At 40.7% G+C, this 20412-nt stretch overlaps 1 protein-coding gene across 3 annotated transcripts in view; it reads left to right on the forward strand.

The window, feature by feature from the left end:
• KIAA0825 (KIAA0825 ortholog) overlaps positions 1 to 20136 on the forward strand; it is a 195318-nt gene extending 175182 nt beyond the window's left edge. For all 3 annotated transcript variants that reach the window (XM_060280188.2, XM_060280190.2, XM_088652791.1), the window contains one exon: positions 16532 to 20136. In XM_060280188.2, the coding sequence (XP_060136171.2) occupies positions 16532 to 16655 (124 nt within the window). In that variant the 3' untranslated portion in view covers positions 16656 to 20136. The remainder of the gene's footprint in view (positions 1 to 16531) is intronic.
• The last annotated feature ends 276 nt before the right edge of the window (positions 20137 to 20412 follow it).

Raw genomic sequence — 20412 nt, forward strand, 5'->3', positions numbered from 1 at the left:
CCTGGGGTGCCCCGCCCCTATCACCCCCCCTTGCTACGCCCCTGTGTTTAACCTGGTAAAGAAGAGACTGAGAGGATATACGATAGCCATCTTCAAATACCTAAAGGGCTGCCACATGGAGAATGGAGCAAGCCTGTTTTCTCCTGCTCTGGAAGCTAGGACCCGAACTAATGGATTAAAGTTACAAGAAAGGAGATGCCAACTAAACATCAGAGAACATTGGAGAAATATTGGAGGGTATGGTAGGATGTCCATATTTTCATTGGAGAAATGCTGGAGGGTATGGAGTTATCTGACCCGTGAGCCATCTGAAGGCAATCTTGAGACCTCCAGGAATAGGGCAGTATATAAATTCAATAAATAATAATAATAATAATTAATGATAATATAGGGAAGGTTTTTTTAAAAAAAATGTTTAATGTTTTATTATGTTTTTATATATGTTGGAAGCTGCCCAGAGTGGCAGTGAGATATGTGGGGTATAAATAGTAAAATTATCATTATGGAATGAGACGTCCCTATTTTCATTGGAGAAATGTTGGAGGGTATGTAATTGTATTTGGTTGAATAAAAAAAAAGTGAGCTGGTGGCTCTTCTCTAGTATGCTGGTCCAAGGGTAAACCAAGAGGCGAGGTCCAGGGCCAGTCCGAAGTCTAGAGAGTCCATGAGAGATCAGTCCAATGAAGCTAAGGCAGGGAGCAGGGCAGGAATCTAGGCGAAGTCAAGAGCAGGAACACAGGCAGGAATCCAGGGCAGGGCAGGAGCAGGAACTCGGGCAGGTCAGAAACTGGAGCATAGGCAGGATCTGGCAAACAGCAATGTTGCTCCCGCAACCTGGGGTGGGGTCTGACAGCCTTTTATCTCTGCCGAAGTAATGGCCGGTCCCGATCCCCCAATGACTCACTGCCCTGCCTTGCCTGAATGCGAGCACTCCTCCTGCGCGTCTCTCCTCCTCTCAGCCCTGAGCCTCTGTAGCTTGGGAGACCCCGGAGGGTTACTGGACCCAGGAGCTGCCTCAGCTCCAGCTGGCAGTGGGCCAGCTGCTGGTGATAAGGTCTTTCCTGCACCTGGAACCAAGGCAGGCTCAGGCCCCAGATTCAGCTCAGCTGACGCTGGTTTCAGGGGAGGCTGAGTAGACTGAGGCTCCTCAGGATCGGGTCCCAACCTCAGTTCAGCCGATGTCCCGGGCAAAGGGTCCGGTGCAGTCTGTGATTCCTCCGGCTCCGAGTCTGAACCCGAGTCCGAGGCCATAACACCTAGAGCCAAAACACGTCTACTCTAAATTGTCCTTATAGGCCAGAGCTTCAAGGGAGGTGGTAGGAAATATATCTATGGAGATATTTGTATCTCAGGTCTGGCACTGTAAATTAATGTCTGGTTGACTTTTTACAACATTCGTGCTGAGCATGAATTGAAAGCCTTCTTTCATCAACTTCACAGTTTCAAAATTGGGGGAAAAGTATAAATATATAGCATAGGTAAAGGTAAAGGGGCCCCTGACCATCAGGTCCAGTCGTGTCCGACTCTGGGGTTGCGGTGGTCATCTCGCTCTATAGGCCAAGGGAGCCAGTGTTTGTCCGCAGACAGCTTCTGGGTCATGTGGCCAGCATGACAAAGCTGCTTCTGGCGAACCAGAGCAGCGCACGGAAACGCTGTTAACATTGTTTAAATGTAGCAGTGTGTCTATTGAACATTTGACTTGGTCTTCAGAAGACCTTGTGTTGCTCTGCTTCATTCCCTAGCTGTTAGTGGAACCACCATATGCATTTTTTCATGATGTATGTGCTATTCATGATTATGCTTTCTTTGACCTAAACACCACTGTTCTCAGTGGGGCTTGCAAGTTGGGAGGTCATGTGACAGCACCTTATCACCACTCAAAATTTCCATATTAGATTCAAATCTCTAGATTCTAAATAGCAAGAATTGGAGGTTTACTTCTCCTTCAAATAGGGGTTTTGGTATAGTATGGGCATTTAAAATAGGGTTGCCATATTTCAGAAAGTGAAAATCCGGACACAAAAGTTGTTGAGCTGTTTTCCTTTCCTTTTGTCCTTTTCTCCTCTCATTGGAAACAATGGGAGGGAGTTAGACTTTGGTCACATATCAAGGGACTGGGAGGGCTTTAGATACTTCAGATCCAAGGTGTTTCCTGGAACACTGTAGAAATGCTGCGTTCCAGCATCAGTTAGGCCAGAGCTTAGGAAGAGACAGGGTACTGTAAATTAATGTCTGGTTGATCTGCTCTATCCAATGACACTGATGGAGACTATAGGATTCACTGTTATTATAATTCAGGCTGAACAAGGTTTTTTGTTTTTGTTTTGGATAGGAATCAATGCTTCAATCAGTTACCTGTGTTTTCACAGTTTGCATTAAATTTGTTTTAAACAATAAGCAGTAATCTACCAATGAAGGGTGAATCAGACTTTTTACTTTTGATCAATCTACTATAAACCTATTATACTTTTGGAGCCATGCTGTTTCTTTGTACTTTTGACCGTTCAGGCTGTTACACTTTTTGGTTTATATTTTTGTTTATTTGCTTTCTTCCACTTTGTTATGTTTGCACATTCCTTTTGGAATAAAAATTTTAAATGTCTATTTTAAAAAAACAAATCTACCAAAAATGAGAGGAAAATGTTAAGCATTCCCCACCCATGGGAGTAACGTTCTCTAGTTGTCTTACCATTGGCTTACAGAAGCTTCACTGTAATATTAAATACTATTGCAATTTCTAAGTGGCATCATTGGAGAAGATTTGAAGGTCTTGGGGGCTACAGGGGGCAGAGAGGAAAGGGAAGGCCTGTAATTTATTGTGTAATGAGGGGGGAATCATAGACTGTCAGCCATTAAGTTTAAACAAACATTCAAATCTAAAGTTTTGAGATGTAAATGGACAATTTTTTTCTATCTTGTTTTAAATGGATAAAAACGTAAATTTAAAATGTCTGACTTCCCATATCCTAAAAATGCTCTCTCTCTCTCGCACACACACACAAATATAAAATCTGTGATTTAGTAAAAAAAATATGCATATAAATTGATTAAGCAGCTGAATAATAAGAAGGCGGGCTGCAGGGCTCACATTTGCTGAAGCTGAGTTAACTAATTAATGTTTGTAAAAAATTGTGGGGTGCTTTCTGCAGGAGTAATGCTTCACCCTAGCAGTTTTAAGGTCATCGTTTTTCTTACTGTACCTTTAATTAGATATAGTAATTACATTCTTGAATATGTGACACTGCTACATTTCAATTCTTTTCGTGTTCCTTAATTTTAAACCCTGCATTTTGACAGCTCAACCTTCATGATTAATGCTTTAAAGGAACCCCTATATGGCTTGCCTGTTAGTGATCTAATTTTGTGCAGGAATGCCTGGGATGTTATGTTGAACTGATTCACCACCCAGGTGGCTACATTTGGACTAAATGAGCTGTGAAGGGTTTCATCTCTGCCCATCAGAGCCTTCCTTCATGGAGCCCCACAGTAAGCAGCCACAGCTCCAACATGATTTGTCATAACCCATCAATAGAAAATAAATTATTACCATTCTCACTTGTCAATGGGCTTGTCTCCACTTCAGCTTGCCTTATGATTAGAAGCTCAAAGGGAACATTTCCAGCCTTTGTGGAGCACAATTATGACTGAGCACATTACTCCCCTATGCATCTTGGCCAGTAAAAAGGCATAGAAGAAACAAATTAATTGGATTTTTGTGCCAATGATTAGACCATTATTGCACATGAATACTGGAGCATCTTATATTGCTTACTGTAGCAATATTAGTGTGTGCTCCTTTCAGGGTAATAACACTTATATCTACAAAAGGAAATTATATGAAAATATAACGGATTAAAGTAAATTTTGGCAAGATAAGAGCTTTCAGGAAGAAGGTAAAGAGAAAGATACATGTATTTAGTAAATATAAAAACACTGCCCCTGATCCAGAGGAATGCATTAGGATTCAGTGGTACGTGGTGGTTCATTGCCTGCACAATGGGGCTTTCTCTGTCTGTGTCCACTGTCCTCCAATCTTCTTCATGGAGCTGAGGGAAACCAAATCAATGGAATTATGGGGCATGAGGAATACAGGGAGAAAGAGGGAGATGAAATCCCATTGTGCACGTGGAAGCCCTTGAGCAGGCATCCCCAAACTTGGCCCTTCAGATGTTTTTGGGACTACAACTCCCATCACCCCTGATCACTGGTCCTGTTAGCTAGGGATGGTGGGCGTTGTAGTCCCAAAACATACGGAGGACCGAGTTTGGGGATGCCTGCCTTTGAGTGAACTGATAAAGGATTGGAAAACTCTTTTTTTAAAATAACAATTTTAAGCCCCGCTTCCCTTCCAATAAAGAAAAATGGGGAAAAGAATGTTTATTTCAGGTGGTGTTGAATTCATGTGTTTGTCCTAGTCATTTCAAGAGATATTTTGTAAAGAGAGTTTTAAAAAAACTTTTTAAAAATACCATAAAAGGTTGGGGGGATTTTCCTGGAGGTGGGGCAATTCCAGGAGACTTTGGGGTGAGAGAGAACCTAACTTATCAGCATTTTCATGCATAATATGCTTTTGCTGCAATATGTTTGAGGTTAAACCACAGATTAAGTGGATTACGGTACTAGGAATCTTCTTTCTTTAGCTCCATCACCAATTGATTCTTTCTGTCTGTAGTCTTGCCTCTGCCTACACAGTCTTACTTCCTTTAGATACCCTGATTCTCAGTCATTATTCTGACCTGTTCACCACTTCAGCACCATTCTATCTCTCTTCCTATTCACATATTTGCCACCAGCATGTAGACATTCTGGGACTTTGGCCTGTAAGGACCAAAGCCAGTGGTCTATTTCATTAGCCACTTAATGCCTCACCCCCATCTGCTTTGCCCTTGTGTTCTGAGTACCTGAATATAATTATGGGGGGATGGCTTATCTGGCATGTGACTTGAAATTAGGATCAATAGGTCCAACATTACTCTAATGTCTCAGTGTCTTCTGATCTTGAAGGTCTAGATTTCTTAATATGATTTTACAAGCTACATGCAGAAAGAGATGTGTCACTAACCTTTATTAACAAAACACACGCTCTAACAAGACTAGTTATTGCACTGTATATGCTAGATAATCTGTAAGATCTGACAGTTGTTCTTTTTCTGTCATACTTCACTTAAAAATACTGTACATCTTCTGTCCACTTTTAAAATAGCTGCATTTTAACATTACTGTATTATCTGGAAACACTAGAACATTCAAATATTTTAAGAGGTTAAATAAATTGTATCTGTACATATGCATACATATTACAACACTGATTTGGGTTTGTCCAGTATCTGCAGTTGGGCAAATAGAGATATTAAAATATGCCATAGCTTAACTGCAATTTCAATACTTCTACTTTTCATCAAATATTTTAGCCATAATGAATTAAAAGTAAATTTACTTTATCTGGCATTTCAAGGAATTATTTTGTGTTTTGAATTGTTTGGCCCTCTGAGGTGAAATGACTGCATAAATATCTTGCATAAAAACCAAGATCATCACTCTTTTTCACTGCCTATCAAGCTGTTTGTGCTTAACCAAGCATTTATTTATCAGTTCTTAATGGTAAGGTCATACAAGGTTACTACACCTGAGAGAAAAATATGTAAGACAGGCATTCTAATTAATCACAAGGAGGGTTCAAGAAGGTCTAGTTTCTGCATGCAGAAAAATTTATGAAGTCTATTCCAAGTGTGGATCAGTAAAACGGCAGCTAATGCATTGTTTCTTTCAATGCCAGCTTTTAGGGACTTAAGCTTGTCATTCTGTGCTTGAGCACACAAAGAAAAATATAGAAGATTTGTCAACCCACAATGGATATGTATCATAACAATCCAGGGAGTGGTTGATGGAGCACAAGATAAGGCTTCAGCAGTAAACTTGGAACTATTTGACCATTTCAAGTTTTGCCTACATCAGGCTTCCCCAACTTGATGCCCTCCAGTTATTTTTGACTACAACTCCCACCATCCCTGACCATTAGCCATGCTTTCTGAGGCTGATGGGAGTTAGATTCCAAAACATCTGGGAGGCATGAAAAAGGTTGGTCTGCTCTGATGGGCAGCAGCTTTCCAGTGTCTCAGGCAGAGACGTATTTTACAGCACTTGCTATCTTTTAATTAGAGATGACAGGGATTGAACCTGCGGCCTTCTGTACTCACAGCATGAGTTCTTCCCATGGTCCTGTGGTTCTTTCCCTCTGAATACATGTCTCTACTGAATCTGGATTTGAAGAAACAGCCTTATGTGAAGCACAGGCACCTGCCTGCAGTCACCCTGCTTTTATTTCCAAATTAAAATCAAAACAGCTTACAAAAATGTAGTAAAATGCAGTAAAAAGAGCTGGATAAAACAATTCAGCATACAACCAGGGAGGCAGCTGAAAAGAGAGTGAGCCAACCAAACATCTCTGGGAAAATAGTTTCACAACCTGGTTCCTGTAACAGAAAAGGCTCTGTCTTGTATCACAGTCAGTTGTAGTTCCAAAAGTGGTGGTTGGGAAGGTTTGTATGGGAAGAAGTGGTTCTTCAAACAGTCCAGTCTCAAAATGTTTAAAACTTTGTAGGTAAGTAGCAGCACTTTGAATTGTACTTAAACATGAACTGGAGGCCAGTGCAGATGAAACAGTGACCAGATTGCTCGCATTGACCCACTTTCTTATAAAATATGGAAACTACCTATGAATTCCTGTCAGGGCCGTTCTTCCCATTGGGCTGACTGGTGTGGTACGCCACGGTGCCCAACCAGCAGGGGGCGCATCAAGGAGGCACACGGAGCCGCCCACGGAGCCGCCCACACCTTCACCTCCACCTTGCCTGCTTCGCTCCTTTGCTCCTTTCCCAGCAGCGATGGCTGAAGCGAGGTGGCAGCAGAGCTAGGGAGACCTGGACCTGGACTACCTTCCGCCCACACTCCTTCAAGTCACAGTGAGCCAGACAGCGCTGCCCCACAATGCTCTGCGGCACCTCATTTGCATGTAAATGAGGTGCCACAGAGCATTGTGGGCAGCGTTGTCTGTGCTCGCTGTGACTTGAAGGAGTGTGGGCGGAAGGTAACCCAGGTCCAGGTCTCCCTCGACGGAGGCAGCTTCGCTCCCACTGCCGCTGCCTCGCTTCAGCCAAACAGGCGGAGGTGGAGCACAGCTGGCAGCGTTCCTGCCTGTCATGCCGCGCCCTCCGTCTGCCTGCTGCGCCTGGCCCTGCCTGGCGGAGCGCGAGGGGCACCGGAGGGATCATCACACCACGGTGCCCAATACACTTAAGACGACCCTGATTCCTGTGTCTCTCCAACAGCACTGTCTGACATTTTGTCACCTGGATTTCCTGAATCACTTTCCTTCTTTTCTTCCAGTCCTATAAGACCCGCTCTACCCACACAGATCCTGGATTTCAACAGATATTCCATTAACTAAATTAAGTTCCCTGTCTCCTTATACCTCCTCCCACTCATACACCATCCTTGAGCCCTGAGTGGCTCTCAGATGCCACTGGCATTCCAGTCCTGTCCCTTCATATTTCTATATAGATCCAAGAATCATAGAGTTGGAAGGGACCCGGCGGTCACTTAGTCCAGCCCCATGCAATGCAGGAATCCTGCCCACAGCTGTCTCTGGGTGGGTTTGAACCACCAAGCTTCTGGTTAACAGCCAGACACACAGACCCATTGTGCCATTATGAAACAATGAATGAGCATGCATAGCCTGTACATTTTTTAAAAAATAATAATAGCGTGATGGTAAATTTTTACCTAGCAGTCTGGACTAAGCACAATAAGAAATCAAGAACAGCAGGTGTATGGGAACTTGAGTTAGGGCTTAACACTGGCTCAGTAAAAAAAACTGAGTGCCATTGGTCTGTGTCTTGACATTTCTGGGAAGCCAGGAACATGAATGTGAGTGCTGGGTCTCCAGAAAGGTATGATACTTTGTTACTGTGAGAAAATAATAGGTGGCATGCTGCGAGGAGGGATAGGATGCAGAGGCAGTGGGATGTGGCAGGATGAGACCATTCACATGTGAGTGTGTGGGCTTAAAGAATGTTGTGAAATTGCCTTATGACATATGTATTTGTGTACATTGGACAATATTAAAAGAGAGGATTTGCCAGTGGTTATATGGATTCTATTTTTTAAAAAAAACATTTGCAACACTTGCTGGAAGCATCAATTGACAGTTTATGGAAACTCATTTAAATATATATTTAATTAAAATGTTTTCTTTTAATAGTTCTTAAGCCTTTTGATGCACAGACTGTGTAATTACGGTCTTTAGAATGATTAGATAAATGCTTGCTTTATAATTTACTTTTCCTGCAACTGTGTTTTCATGCAGGTTATCTTTATCTTGGGAGGCATATTTCATTTTGTGTCAGTTTACCCTCCCCCTCCATCTACAAAATGCTTTATCTGTGGAATATGTTTAAATATGCATGCTACTTCTACTATTGGATAATACAGTAATAGTGCTGTTAAAATCAGCCAAAGAAAGGCAAATTAGTTTGTTTTTGTTACAGATGAAACTAAATTGTTCATTTGTTGCCCAAAAGTAAATTACAGACTAGCAAAAATGACTAAAAATGTGGGTTGGGTCTTTTGTGTGAGGAAATTACCTGAAAAATTACTGCATTAGGTACACTAAGCATGGTATTATCAGAATCTGGTTCACTGCCACAACATAAAGAGAGAGCTCCCAGCAAATTTGAGAAAATAAGGAGGCTACAGAGGAAGCAATTAAAAGAGATGTCTTAAAAACTATAATAGACTGTTCTTTCATCAGCACTCGTGCAGTCAAAGATACTGTACTTGGGTTCTCAAACTTCTAGAACTGTACCAAGCAAAAGCTACGGTACTTTCCAACTTTTCCTTGGATGTTTCCCATCACAAAATTTGCTCATAGGATGTTAATTCTGAGAAACATTATGTAGCAGAGAATAGCATTATTTTATAACATTACAACAAAAAGCAAGAAGATCCTGCCTTTGTTGCCTAGACTGCTAACGTGTTCTTTTAAAAATGGCAAAATTAGATCACTTCAAAGTAAGCTGGGATGCTTAGTCGTGTGAATCAGGCAGCCCCTTCAATGTTGCATTACTGTACAGTGGTACCTCTACTTACGAATAACTCTACTTACGAATGTTTCTACTTACGAATGGAGTTCCGTCCGCCATCTTGGATATGGTTTAGATAGGATTTTTTCTACTTACGAATTTTTAGATAGGGTTGCTTCTACTTACGAATTTTTTCTCCCAATGCATTCCTATGGGATTCGACTTACAATTTTTTTCGACTTACAAATGTGTGTTCGGAACGCATTAAATTCGTAAGTAGAGGTACCACTGTACTTACTTACTGGATGTGGGGATCCACAGTTAGGTTCCTTAAGAATACAATAGCAAACTTTTAACTTAAGAAAGGAGGAGTGTGTTGGGAGACAGCTTGCTTAAGTAATTTATTTTCCTTTGTAACTTCTTTCACATAACAACTCAAGAAAAAGGTATTAGTGCACTTACACTATAAATATAGTCTTCTACTGTGCTTTGGAGTGTTTTTATATCGTGGCAGCTGTGTAGCATAGGAAAGGCAGGCAGGAGGAGTGACACTGATGTCCACCTCCGAGGGCCTTCTGGGGGTTCCCTCACTGCAAGAGGTGAAGCTCCAGGGAACCAAGCAGAGTGCTTTCTCGGTAGTGGCACCCGCCCTGTGGAATGCCCTCCCATCAGATGTCAAGGAAATAAACAACTATCTGACTTTTAGAAGACATCTGAAAGCAGTCCTGTTTAGGGAAGTTTTTAATGTTTGATATTCACATAGAAGGCTTGTTGGAAGAAGGGAGTCTTCAATCAGGACACTTGTCTGATATGTAACGGGACTCCCGGGAGGGAGTTCCACCACACATCATGTGGAACAGACATCCTGATAAGATAGGGAGCTGGGTATGTTTAGGGAGCTGGGTATGTTTAGCCTGGAGAAGAGAAGGTTAAGGGGTGATATGATAGCCATGTTCAAATATATAAAAGGATGTCATATAGAGGAGGGAGAGAGATTGTTTTCTGCTGCTCCAGAGAAGCGGACACGGAGCAATGGATTCAAGCTACAAGAAATAAGATTCCACCTAAACATTAGGAAGAACTTCCTGACAGTAAGAGCTGTTCGGCAGTGGAATTTGCTACCAAGGAGTGTGGTGGAGTCTTCTTCTTTGGAGGTCTTTAAGCAGAGGCTTGACAGGCATATGTCAAGAATGCCTTGATGGTGTTTCCTGCTCGGCAGGGGGTTGGACTGGATGGCCCTTGTGGTCTCTTCCAACTCTATGATTCTATGATTCTATAGTATCTGCAGGATGTCCTCTCTTGAAGAGTGCAGTGATTGGTAGTACGATCCTTCAGAGCTCAGATTTTTGTTCAACCATTTTTACCAAAAGGACTATATGGTTACAGCACTTTGTTTTATGCAGATCTACAAGGATAAGTGGGTCCTACAGCCCAGTTTGCATTTCTGTTTTCTTTTTTTCTGGATTTCAATCCATATGAATTGCAAATTTTTACTTCACTTCTTGTTCAGTGTATTTTCCAAAAAAAAAAAAAGTTCTCTTGACTATAACCTTGACTATTGTTGTTGTTTAGTCGCTTAGTCGTGTCCGACTCTTTGTGACCCCATGGACCATAGCACGCGAGGCACTCCTGTCTTCCACTGCCTCCCGCAGTTTGGTCAAACTCATGTTCGTAGCTTCGAGAACACTGTCCAACCATCTCGTCCTCTGCCGTCCCCTTCTCCTAGTGCCCTCCATCTTTCCCAACATCAAGGTCTTTTCCAAGGATTCTTCTCTTCTCATGAGGTGGCCAAAGTATTGGAGCCTCAGCTTCACGATGTGTCCTTCCAGTGAGCACCCAGGGCTGATTTCCTTAAGAATGGATAGGTTTGATCTTCTTGCAGTCCATGGGACTCTCAAGAGTCTCCTCCAGCACCACAACTCAAAAGCATCAATTCTTCGGCGATCAGCCTTCTTGATGGTCCAGCTCTCACTTCCATACATCACTACTGGGAAAACCATAGCTTTAACTATACGGACCTTTGTAGGCAAGGTGATGTCTCTGCTTTTTAAGATGCTGTCTTGGTTTGTCATTGCTTTTCTCCCAAGAAGCAGGCGTCTTTTAATTTCGTGACTGCTGTCACCATCTGCAGTGATCAAGGAGCCCAAGAAAGTAAAATCTCTCACTGACTCCATTTCTTCCCCTTCTATTTGCCAGGAGGTGATGGGGCCAGTGGCCATGATCTTGGTTTTTTTGATGTTGAGCTTCAGACCATATTTTGCGCTCTCCTCTTTCACCCTCATTAAAAGGTTATTTAATTCCTCCTCACTTTCTGCCATCAAGGTTGTGTCATCTGCATATCTGAGGTTGTTGATATTTCTTCCGGCAATCTTAATTCCGGCTTGGGATTCATCTAGTCCAGCCTTTCGCATGATGAATTCTGCATATAAGTTAAATAAGCAGGGAGACAATATAGAACCTTGTCGTACTCCTTTCCCAATTTTGAACCAATCAGTTGTTCCATATCCAGTTCTAACTGTAGCTTCTTGTCCCACATAGAGATTTCTCAGGAGACAGATGAGGTGATCAGGCACTCCCATTTCTTTAAGAACTTGCCATAGTTTGCTGTGGTTGACACAGTCAAAGGCTTTGGCATAGTCAATGAAGCAGAAGTAGACGTTTTTCTGGAACTCTCTAGCTTTCTCCATAATCCAGCGCATAATCCAGCGCATGTTTGCTATTTGGTCTCTGGTTCCTCTGCCCCTTCGAAATCCAGCTTGCACTTCTGGGAGTTCTCGGTCCACATACTGCCTAAGCCTGCCTTGTAGAATTTTAAGCATAACCTTGCTAGCGTGTGAAATGAGCGCAATTGTGTGGTAGTTGGAGCATTCTTTGGCATTGCCCTTCTTTGGAATTGGGATGTAGACTGATCTTCTCCAATCCTCTGGCCATTGCTGAGTTTTCCAAACTTGCTGGCATATTGGGTGTAGCACCTTAACAGCATCATCTTTTAAAATTTTAAATAGTTCAGCTGGAATATCATCACTTCCACTGGCCTTGTTATTAGCAATGCTTTCTAAGGCCCATTTGACTTCACTCTCCAAGATGTCTGGCTCAAGGTCAGCAACCACACTACCTTGACTATAACCTACGTCTAAAGCAGGCATCCCCAAACTGCGACCCTCCAGATGTTTTGGCCTACAACTCCCATGATCCCTAGCTAAGAGACCAGTGGTCAGGGATGATGGGAATTGTAGTCCAAAACATCTAGAGGGCCGAAGTTTGGGGATGCTTGGTCTAAAGAGAAGCTGATCTTTCAGATTTTTTACATATCATGAGAGGTTGCTGCAGAATTATCGCAAAGGCTTTCAGAAATTGTTGTTTCAGACAATAACTGTATTTTAATTATTGTTCCCAGTTAAACATTGAGTATTCTCCACCGGAATGCAAGGGCTCTTCTATTGCAGTTTCCAGAAAAGTTTTTGTCCTTGAGCAGCTACATGACCCTTGATGTCCATGTTCATTTATCACTGTGTATTAAATTCTCATTCCATTGGAATCACAACACTGCTGAGTCTTCTGCTTGAGCACTTTGTGTGCCAATCTCTAGACTGGCAAGTTTGCAAACCATCCATGATATGAGTTTGCAGCCGGAATCCACAAAGAAGACAATGGTGTTGCTTATTTGTAGCTGTTGTTGGTCATATGATCCTCTAAAGGTCATGTATTCTGCCCTCCATTCTTACTGTAGAAGCTTGACCTCTATGCTGCAGCTCCAGCATGGTCAAGCAAGCATGGAATAGGTTACATGTTCCATCTTGCTGAAATACATAGAGTGCTGAAAGTACATTTACCCCGAGAATGAGGCAGGAGTGGCCCTTAATGCCAATCCTTCTGAAAGGTACTCTGCTATAGCTTGCGTGTATGTATCCACAAACAAAGGACCACTCAAATAACAACAGTGCAGGGAAGTAGCTCTATCGAACCCTTCCTGAGTTTTTCCAGGATCAGCTCTCTTTCCTTACAAGGTATTGGTATTTTATATAAACATATAGAACAATCACCCCTAACCTGGGGCCCTCCATATGTTTTGGACTACAACTCCTGTCAGCCCTTAACCATGTTGGCTGGGGCTGATGGGAATTGTAGTCCAAAATATCTGAACACAATCAGGTTGAAGAAGGCTGATATACCGGTAGATCATAATCCTATCAAAGCTGAGCTCGTACGAGTCCCATTAATATGAATGGAAGAGCTAAACATGTGCTTAAGACTCACCTATTGAAATTAATGTGACTTAAAAATGCTTAACTTTGGCTGGATCATACCTGTAGTTTGTGTCAAAATTATTTCCACCACACTCCTTTAATTACAAGGAGTGTGGTGGAAATAATTTTGACACAAACTACAGGTATGATCCAGCCAAAGTTAAGCATTTTTAAGTTGTGATAAATTTTCATAGCATTTGCACAGCATGATGGCTACTTTATTCATAAACAAGATATTCAATAATGGCACTGTGACATGATCCAAGCATCTCTAGTACCAATTTGGACAGCAGATTTAATTTAATTTAATCTTCAAAAATTCTAATTTAATCCTAAATAAAGATTGTGCCAGTTGTAGATTTAAAAGACATCTAAAAGCCACATTGTTGTTAATTTGAAATAACACTGGTTGAAAGTTGGCTGTTTGACTGATGGAGACAGTATTTTAAAATGAATTCATTCATATTACTTGAACTGGTACATCACTAATTTTTTGCCAGCTGCTACTGCCAAAATAATGGTTATGCATTTTGGATATGCTAATAAAGGCATGTTCCATTCTGGACATCTCTTGAGTTATAAATGTTGAGTCCCATCTTCCATTTGAACATAGAGACATGCTTTTTATTCATTTTGGAGCAGTAATGATAATTTGTTCCCTTGACTCCTGCTGTATGTTATGTTTTGGGTTACTTTAAACTCAATAATGCAATCATTTCTAAGAAACATGCAAGTTATATTTGATCAGTTTCCAGTATTTCATATTCCTGTGTACATTGGCAAAACTGGGCACAAAATATGTGCATTTTAATTTTGGGAGGGAAAATGGGTCCAAATGTGATCTCGGGGACCAATATCAACATAAGAGCTATCATTCAATAAAGGACACTGAAAAGTAATTGGCCCTAATCCAGCTTCAGTTACAGGCAACTAGTCATGCATAACAATTGGTGGCCCTAGCTGCAGATGCACTTCCCCATTGGCATAAAAAGAGGCATCCAGCCGTTTTAATGGGCCTCAAATGGGGATATGCATCCAGAAATGCACCATCAACAGGCACAGAAGGCTGTTTCTGCATATGGATCTCTCTTGCTGGGCACAAGCAATACCTTTTAAGTGAATGAACAGACTTTCACATAAAGGGTGTCTTCAGCATACACTAGCAACCTATTTATATTTGTACCAAAATTAAGTGTTTTAGGTGCTTTCTCTAAGTCCTTTCTAGTTGCGTTATCCCTTAAAATTTAGTCTTATACTTGAAATGGGCAACAACTCATTTTGAAATACTTTTCTGTTGCTCAAAATATGAGAGTCAACATTCAAGTAAAGGGTGCAATGCTTGTTATTAGGTTTGTTCTACGGGACACATTAAGGGACAGAAAAAGAAGCCATCCAAATTTAGGATATTTGAGATGGTGGTAGAACAACGCATACCATTAATATGGCTAGATGCGTGAATCATTGTGCTATATTAAAAGGAAGAACCAAATGGTTACAATAGTAAAATAGAGAATCCATATTTTAGATTGAATAGTAGCATTGTAGAGGGGCAGCCTTGCTATATAATACACACTGTATGCAAGGGAGCTGCAGATGGTGAAACAAGCTGGACAATGGCTTGAGTGCTAGTTGCATATATCTCATTTGAAGGCCAACCAAGCACTGTTTAGAGTTCATAACTGAGTCTACTATAAATATGGGCAGAAAAGGGCTTCTCTTGCATCCTTGTCCAGCAGAGCTTTTTTGTGATGTCTGGAGTGTTGTTTTACTTGCTGGAGGCCTGCTGACCTATCTTTTTGAGGATGAAGTGGCTTGACCTTGTGGCAATTTAGATGTTACCATTAGTGTCCAATGATAAACCTACGGTACTTCAATTTTGTGGGATCAGTTTTAGTTTACGCGACCTGAAGACATGGACGGGATGCTTGCAGGGATGCACCCAATCACTTGCCCTCTGGATACATGCCCCATCATAACTGGTACAATCAATGGGTTGACCAGGTGTGTCTAGGGTTGGTGAACTCTTCTTTGCATGATGAGACAGTGCCTGCTGTCTTAAAGGAGATGGGTTGTGTGGCTGCTACTGCAGCCTGTGGATACTCCTTGATCCACCTTTGTCACTAGAGGCCCGAGTATGTTCTGTGGCCTGGAATGCTTTTACCAGCTTCAGCTGGTACACCAGCTGTGACTATTGCTGGAACCAGGATAGCCTGACCATAGTGATCCATACATTGGTAACCCTAAGATTTGATTACTGTAACAAGCTTTATGCTGGGCTGCTGATGCATCTGGTCCAGAAGCTGCAGCTGGTGCAGAATGCAGCTGCCAGACTGCTCATAGCAGCTGGCTACTGGCAACATGCTACTCCTATCCAGAGAGGACTGCACTGGTTGCAAATTTGCTACCAAGCCAAGTTCAAGATTTTTATGTAAATTCACAAAGCACTATTCAGCTTATCTTACAGTAGTTTGGTTGTCCTTTACTAGGGACTTAAACTTTAGTGTGGTAGAACCTGGCCTGTGGAACTCACTGCTAGTGGATGATCAGCAGGAATCATGCATTCTATTATTAATTAATTAATTAATTAAATTTGTATGCCACCCTTCAGCTGAAGATTACAACATAAAAATACAAAATGAGACCACAAAATACATAGTAAAACAAAAGCAAACCACAAACATGCTTAAAAGGCCTTAGAATGTTAATATTTTAGTAATAATTTGGACATCTCCTGAAAACTCTGTTATTCCAACAATGTGTCATGCTTTTAAAACATATTATTGCTGTTGCTTTGAAATTGGTGAGGTTGATGGAGTGTTTCATATTATGATGTATTTTATTTCTGTAAACTGCCATGTTCAGCCTGTATGCCCTGAATGCAGGAAGCTTTTAAATAAGAAGTAAATAATCCAGAGAATGCAATACACGCACAGATAAAAGTTTAATGCATAGACTCCAAAGCACTGAACGGCCCATGACCTAGAAATACCATAATAATAAATCATTTCTACTGAGTGTGCAGAAATGTGTGTGGGGAAATTATATATCTTATGCAGTTAAGAATAATAAATTGGGTCTACTAAATACATGAAAGTCAGTTAAATAATTTTCACCAGTATTAAGCAAATATGTGTGGTATCAGCTTAATGAATTTGAAGAAATTCAATAGTTTTGTGTGTGTGTGTGTGTGTATTTTAATTTCAGATGGGAGATGAAGGAGGAAGAAACTCTAGAAGAGGAGGAAAAAGTGATGCTAGAGCACTTAAAAAACCTTTATCTCACACCAACCTCTCTTGCCTCTGAAGATAAAGCAGAAGAGAGATCTTGACTTGAGTACTACATTCATAAAGAACTGAGAATTGATGCTATTCCAAAGAAGTTCTGGGTGACATTTGTGGTGCCCCAAGTTGTGCAATCAAAACTTTCCCTTCTTTCCCTCTCCCATGCAGGTGGGGAGGTCCCCCTCTGGAGTAGACAGGAAGATGGAAGAGTAGGGAAGGGAATTCCCACACATTCAATGGCACAACATTGGATCTTGCCCTCTGCATAATTTGTACAAAATTTGATTTGTATGTTTGTATTTTCTAGGGAACATTTAAGTGCTATGTTTTGTTACCTTTTCTGTTGTTTGTTGGTGTACAGATATACCTTTGTAAGGAATATAAGAAAGATATTAACAATTTTCAAATGTTTAAAATAACTGTCAACTTAAAAAATCAAACTGATAGATTACTAGCAAATGAATGGTAACCTGAAACAACCCAAAGTACTGGAGGCTTGAGCCAACAGATAGTTAGCATTTTGATATCAATGGACAGCTTAAATAAAAATTCAAGACCAGACTGTCCACATGACATAACACAATACATAGAAGTCTTGTTTCATAATTTAGTATAATGAGTGCAAAGTTATTAGAAGCCATATTAAGAATAGTTGCAATATGTAAAACATATTTTGATATCAAACACAATTTGGCAGTTTTAGGAGCTGACCACTCTATTGAGTTGCTGCATTAAATTTGCAATCCTATGCATACATGCCTAGGAGTAAGCCTCATTTAATATACTGGGATTTACCGGTACTTCCTTTTTTAAAAAATAATATTTATTAAATTTTCCATTTTAACATTCCAATCAAATCACATCATATATTCCAAATTATACAAATTATTCAATAATTAAACAATCCAAATATTATGCCAAATTATAATTTTTTGGGGAAGACTTCACCATGCTCTGAGTTTGGAGGGAATCTGATCATCTCATACTTCTACTGCTTCTCGTATTCATTTCCGATGGTTCCCATAAGTCATTCTGATGTTAATCCTCATTATTTTCCACAGTCTCTGCGTTCTTCCAACAAGCGAGATAAATAAAACAATATATTTCTGTGTGTGGTTTTATGTCTAGGAATCCCCTGTATAAGTTCGCAGTCTCTCTTCACAAGCTGGTATTTCTGCCAAATCATTCCAAGAATCCTCCCATTACATGCAGATACAGATGTCCTTTCCATTCTGTCCAGATAAATCCAATCAAGGCATCTGCCCCATACTTTTCCCAAACCAGTTGTCATTCAAACATTAGCCTTTGCAGGGAAGGGTTTTAGTTAAAAATACAAACATATAATATTGAAGACTCACCTCCCCCTATGACTATACACTTTGACAACAAACTGCTCTGCACTTTTGTCCATAATGGTGGCCACTTAAAACTGCATCATAAATCCCAAGCAGTCACCCAGAGTTCTTTGCCGTCTCTCCAACTGTTAATGAGATGTTGCTTCTATGCCAATATTGTAAATCAAACCAGGAAATCTTCTTCCAACAAGCCTAAAGTCAAAATCCTTAATTTTCTGTTTAAAATAATTGTTGTCTCCACACAGTTGATGCTTATTAGACCCGTATTATATCAATAAATACCAAACTTTTTCAGTCTCACTTGCTTCATAGTTAATCAAGTAGCCAAACCTTCTAGAGGGGTTTTGCTAAGTAGCATAGCAAAACAAAGTATAATGAAAACAATAAGGCCCACCACCCGCTTTCCGTTCCAGCATACCTCCACGCAGATAATAATCCTTCTTCCAATCAAATCCTTTTTTAGCACCTCAGTGGCTGATAATTAGCAGAGTATTTTCTCCCTCCTTGCTCAGAGCATGCCCATAACTTAAATCCAATTTTTCCTCTTAAGAAATGGAAGTTTGTCACTCACAAAGACAGCTTTGGAGAGTTGCCAAGAAACGCCCTGTGCTATGCATCCAGCGCCCCCTGGCCCTTCATTCCTTCCGAATTTGGGGCTAGGTGTTGGGCGAACTGCAGATGAGACAGCCCCCTCAAACCTGGGGGTGGGGTGGGAGGCTGATTACTCCCATCTCAGCCTCTAATTACCAGTGCGAATGGCTGTGGTGGAATTTCAGCCATCTTTGTGGCACCAAGCTGGAAGTCTGCCCATACTGGGATTTACTTCTGAGTAAACATGCACAGTATTGCACATTTAGTATGCCTACTGCTTGAGAATCTAGAAATCAAAGATTAATGATAAAAACTTTTCCTTTGTCTCTTGTCCCAAGGAAATGGGAACTGGCTCCCAAAATAGTTGGGAGTTGCAGGAACCTTTCTTTGTACATAGTTGAGTGTTAGCAGAATGCAATTATTCTAGACTCTTCTCTCAAAATCTTGACAGTCTGATCTGATGCTCTTGTGTATGTAGCAGCAGTAGATGACAGATGAGTAGCTCTGGCTGACTTACTTAGCATAGGGTTCTGCTTTAGCACCTGCAACTTAAGCAGCAAAAATAGAATTGACCTGTATATCTCTTCCCTTATATTTACATTCAGATACAGTAGATATAAGGGTAAGTACCCAAGGATTATTAGAAGTATCTAATATCACAATTCACTTTTTGTTTATACTTAATACTTCGGTATCTTTACATCTTATTATTGTAGAAAAGTCCTGTTTCTGTACAAATCTCTTATTTGTAGAAACACTAGCAGAGTATTGGGAAGAATATCATTTCCTCCTCTGCACTTCCCTCTCTTCTGCCTCATCAGCATGAGTGCAAATATTTACAATAGTATAAGAGGTAGAACTTTTGCTGTATTCAATCCCAGGGTCTGTGAGTTCCAGGGCGGCTTGCCTATCATACGGGAGCAACTGCATCTTGTTTAAGTAAAGAAGTACAACGTTCAGGGCACTTCTTGGTGAAGAAGCACCTGCAAAATAAAATAAGAATCTTGGTAAGTGAGCATGATGAATAAATGTAGGCTTGGCTGTTTTTGGGAGATGATGTTGTTTGCCTTCAAGTTTTTTTTTAATCCTCCAGTTCTATATTCAGGGAAATTCATTTAGGTTTGTCTTCAGGAAGGTTTTTAGGGCCATGTTTAGGCTCCATTATTTAAATGACTACCCATAATAATAGGGTATAGTGATGCCATTTTCATTTTGTTCCTAACAACATTATTGTGTAAACTAGAGCAATATAATCTCTTTTTATATCCCTATTATTTTATTTTATTTGTCACATTTCTCATGAAACTAGAGTATCTTTTATTCTGAAACATGCTTGTGCTTAGTTTGTTTCAGTGCTTGGTGGTTCTGCTGGAAGTGATTGTAACTTGAATAAGAACTGCAGTTATGTGATAACTTTTCTAATATAGCTCAAAGATTGAACAGGGGGTGTCAAAGGTGATGTACAAAATACATGTACTTTTCTTTAATAGCTACTGCTCCTATAAACCCTATATGATCTCACATTCCTTCCAAGGGCATTTTGTAGGCTCTATGGGCAATAAAACTATTGATTCTAGAACTACTCTAGATTGTGAGTGAATGTTCTTTAATACATTGCTCCACCCTCTCAGCAGTCGGAGGCCAAACATGGGCCCTGTTCCTTTCAATTAGTTTCCCTCTGGCAGAAACATTCGATTTTCTTCTCAGCTGGCAGACTCTGTACCAACATCCTTGATATTTAGCACTTGTAAGTCCTACCAATGACAAAACTATGCTAAAAATTCATTTTATGGAAGTTCTGAAAATATTACTTGATAGATGAAAACTGCCATTCCTATCCTAAACACAGGTAGAATAA

The sequence above is a fragment of the Zootoca vivipara genome, chromosome 10, assembly GCF_965207765.1.
Source record: "Zootoca vivipara chromosome 10, rZooViv2.hap1.1, whole genome shotgun sequence".
Taxonomy (NCBI): Eukaryota; Metazoa; Chordata; class Lepidosauria; order Squamata; family Lacertidae; genus Zootoca; species Zootoca vivipara.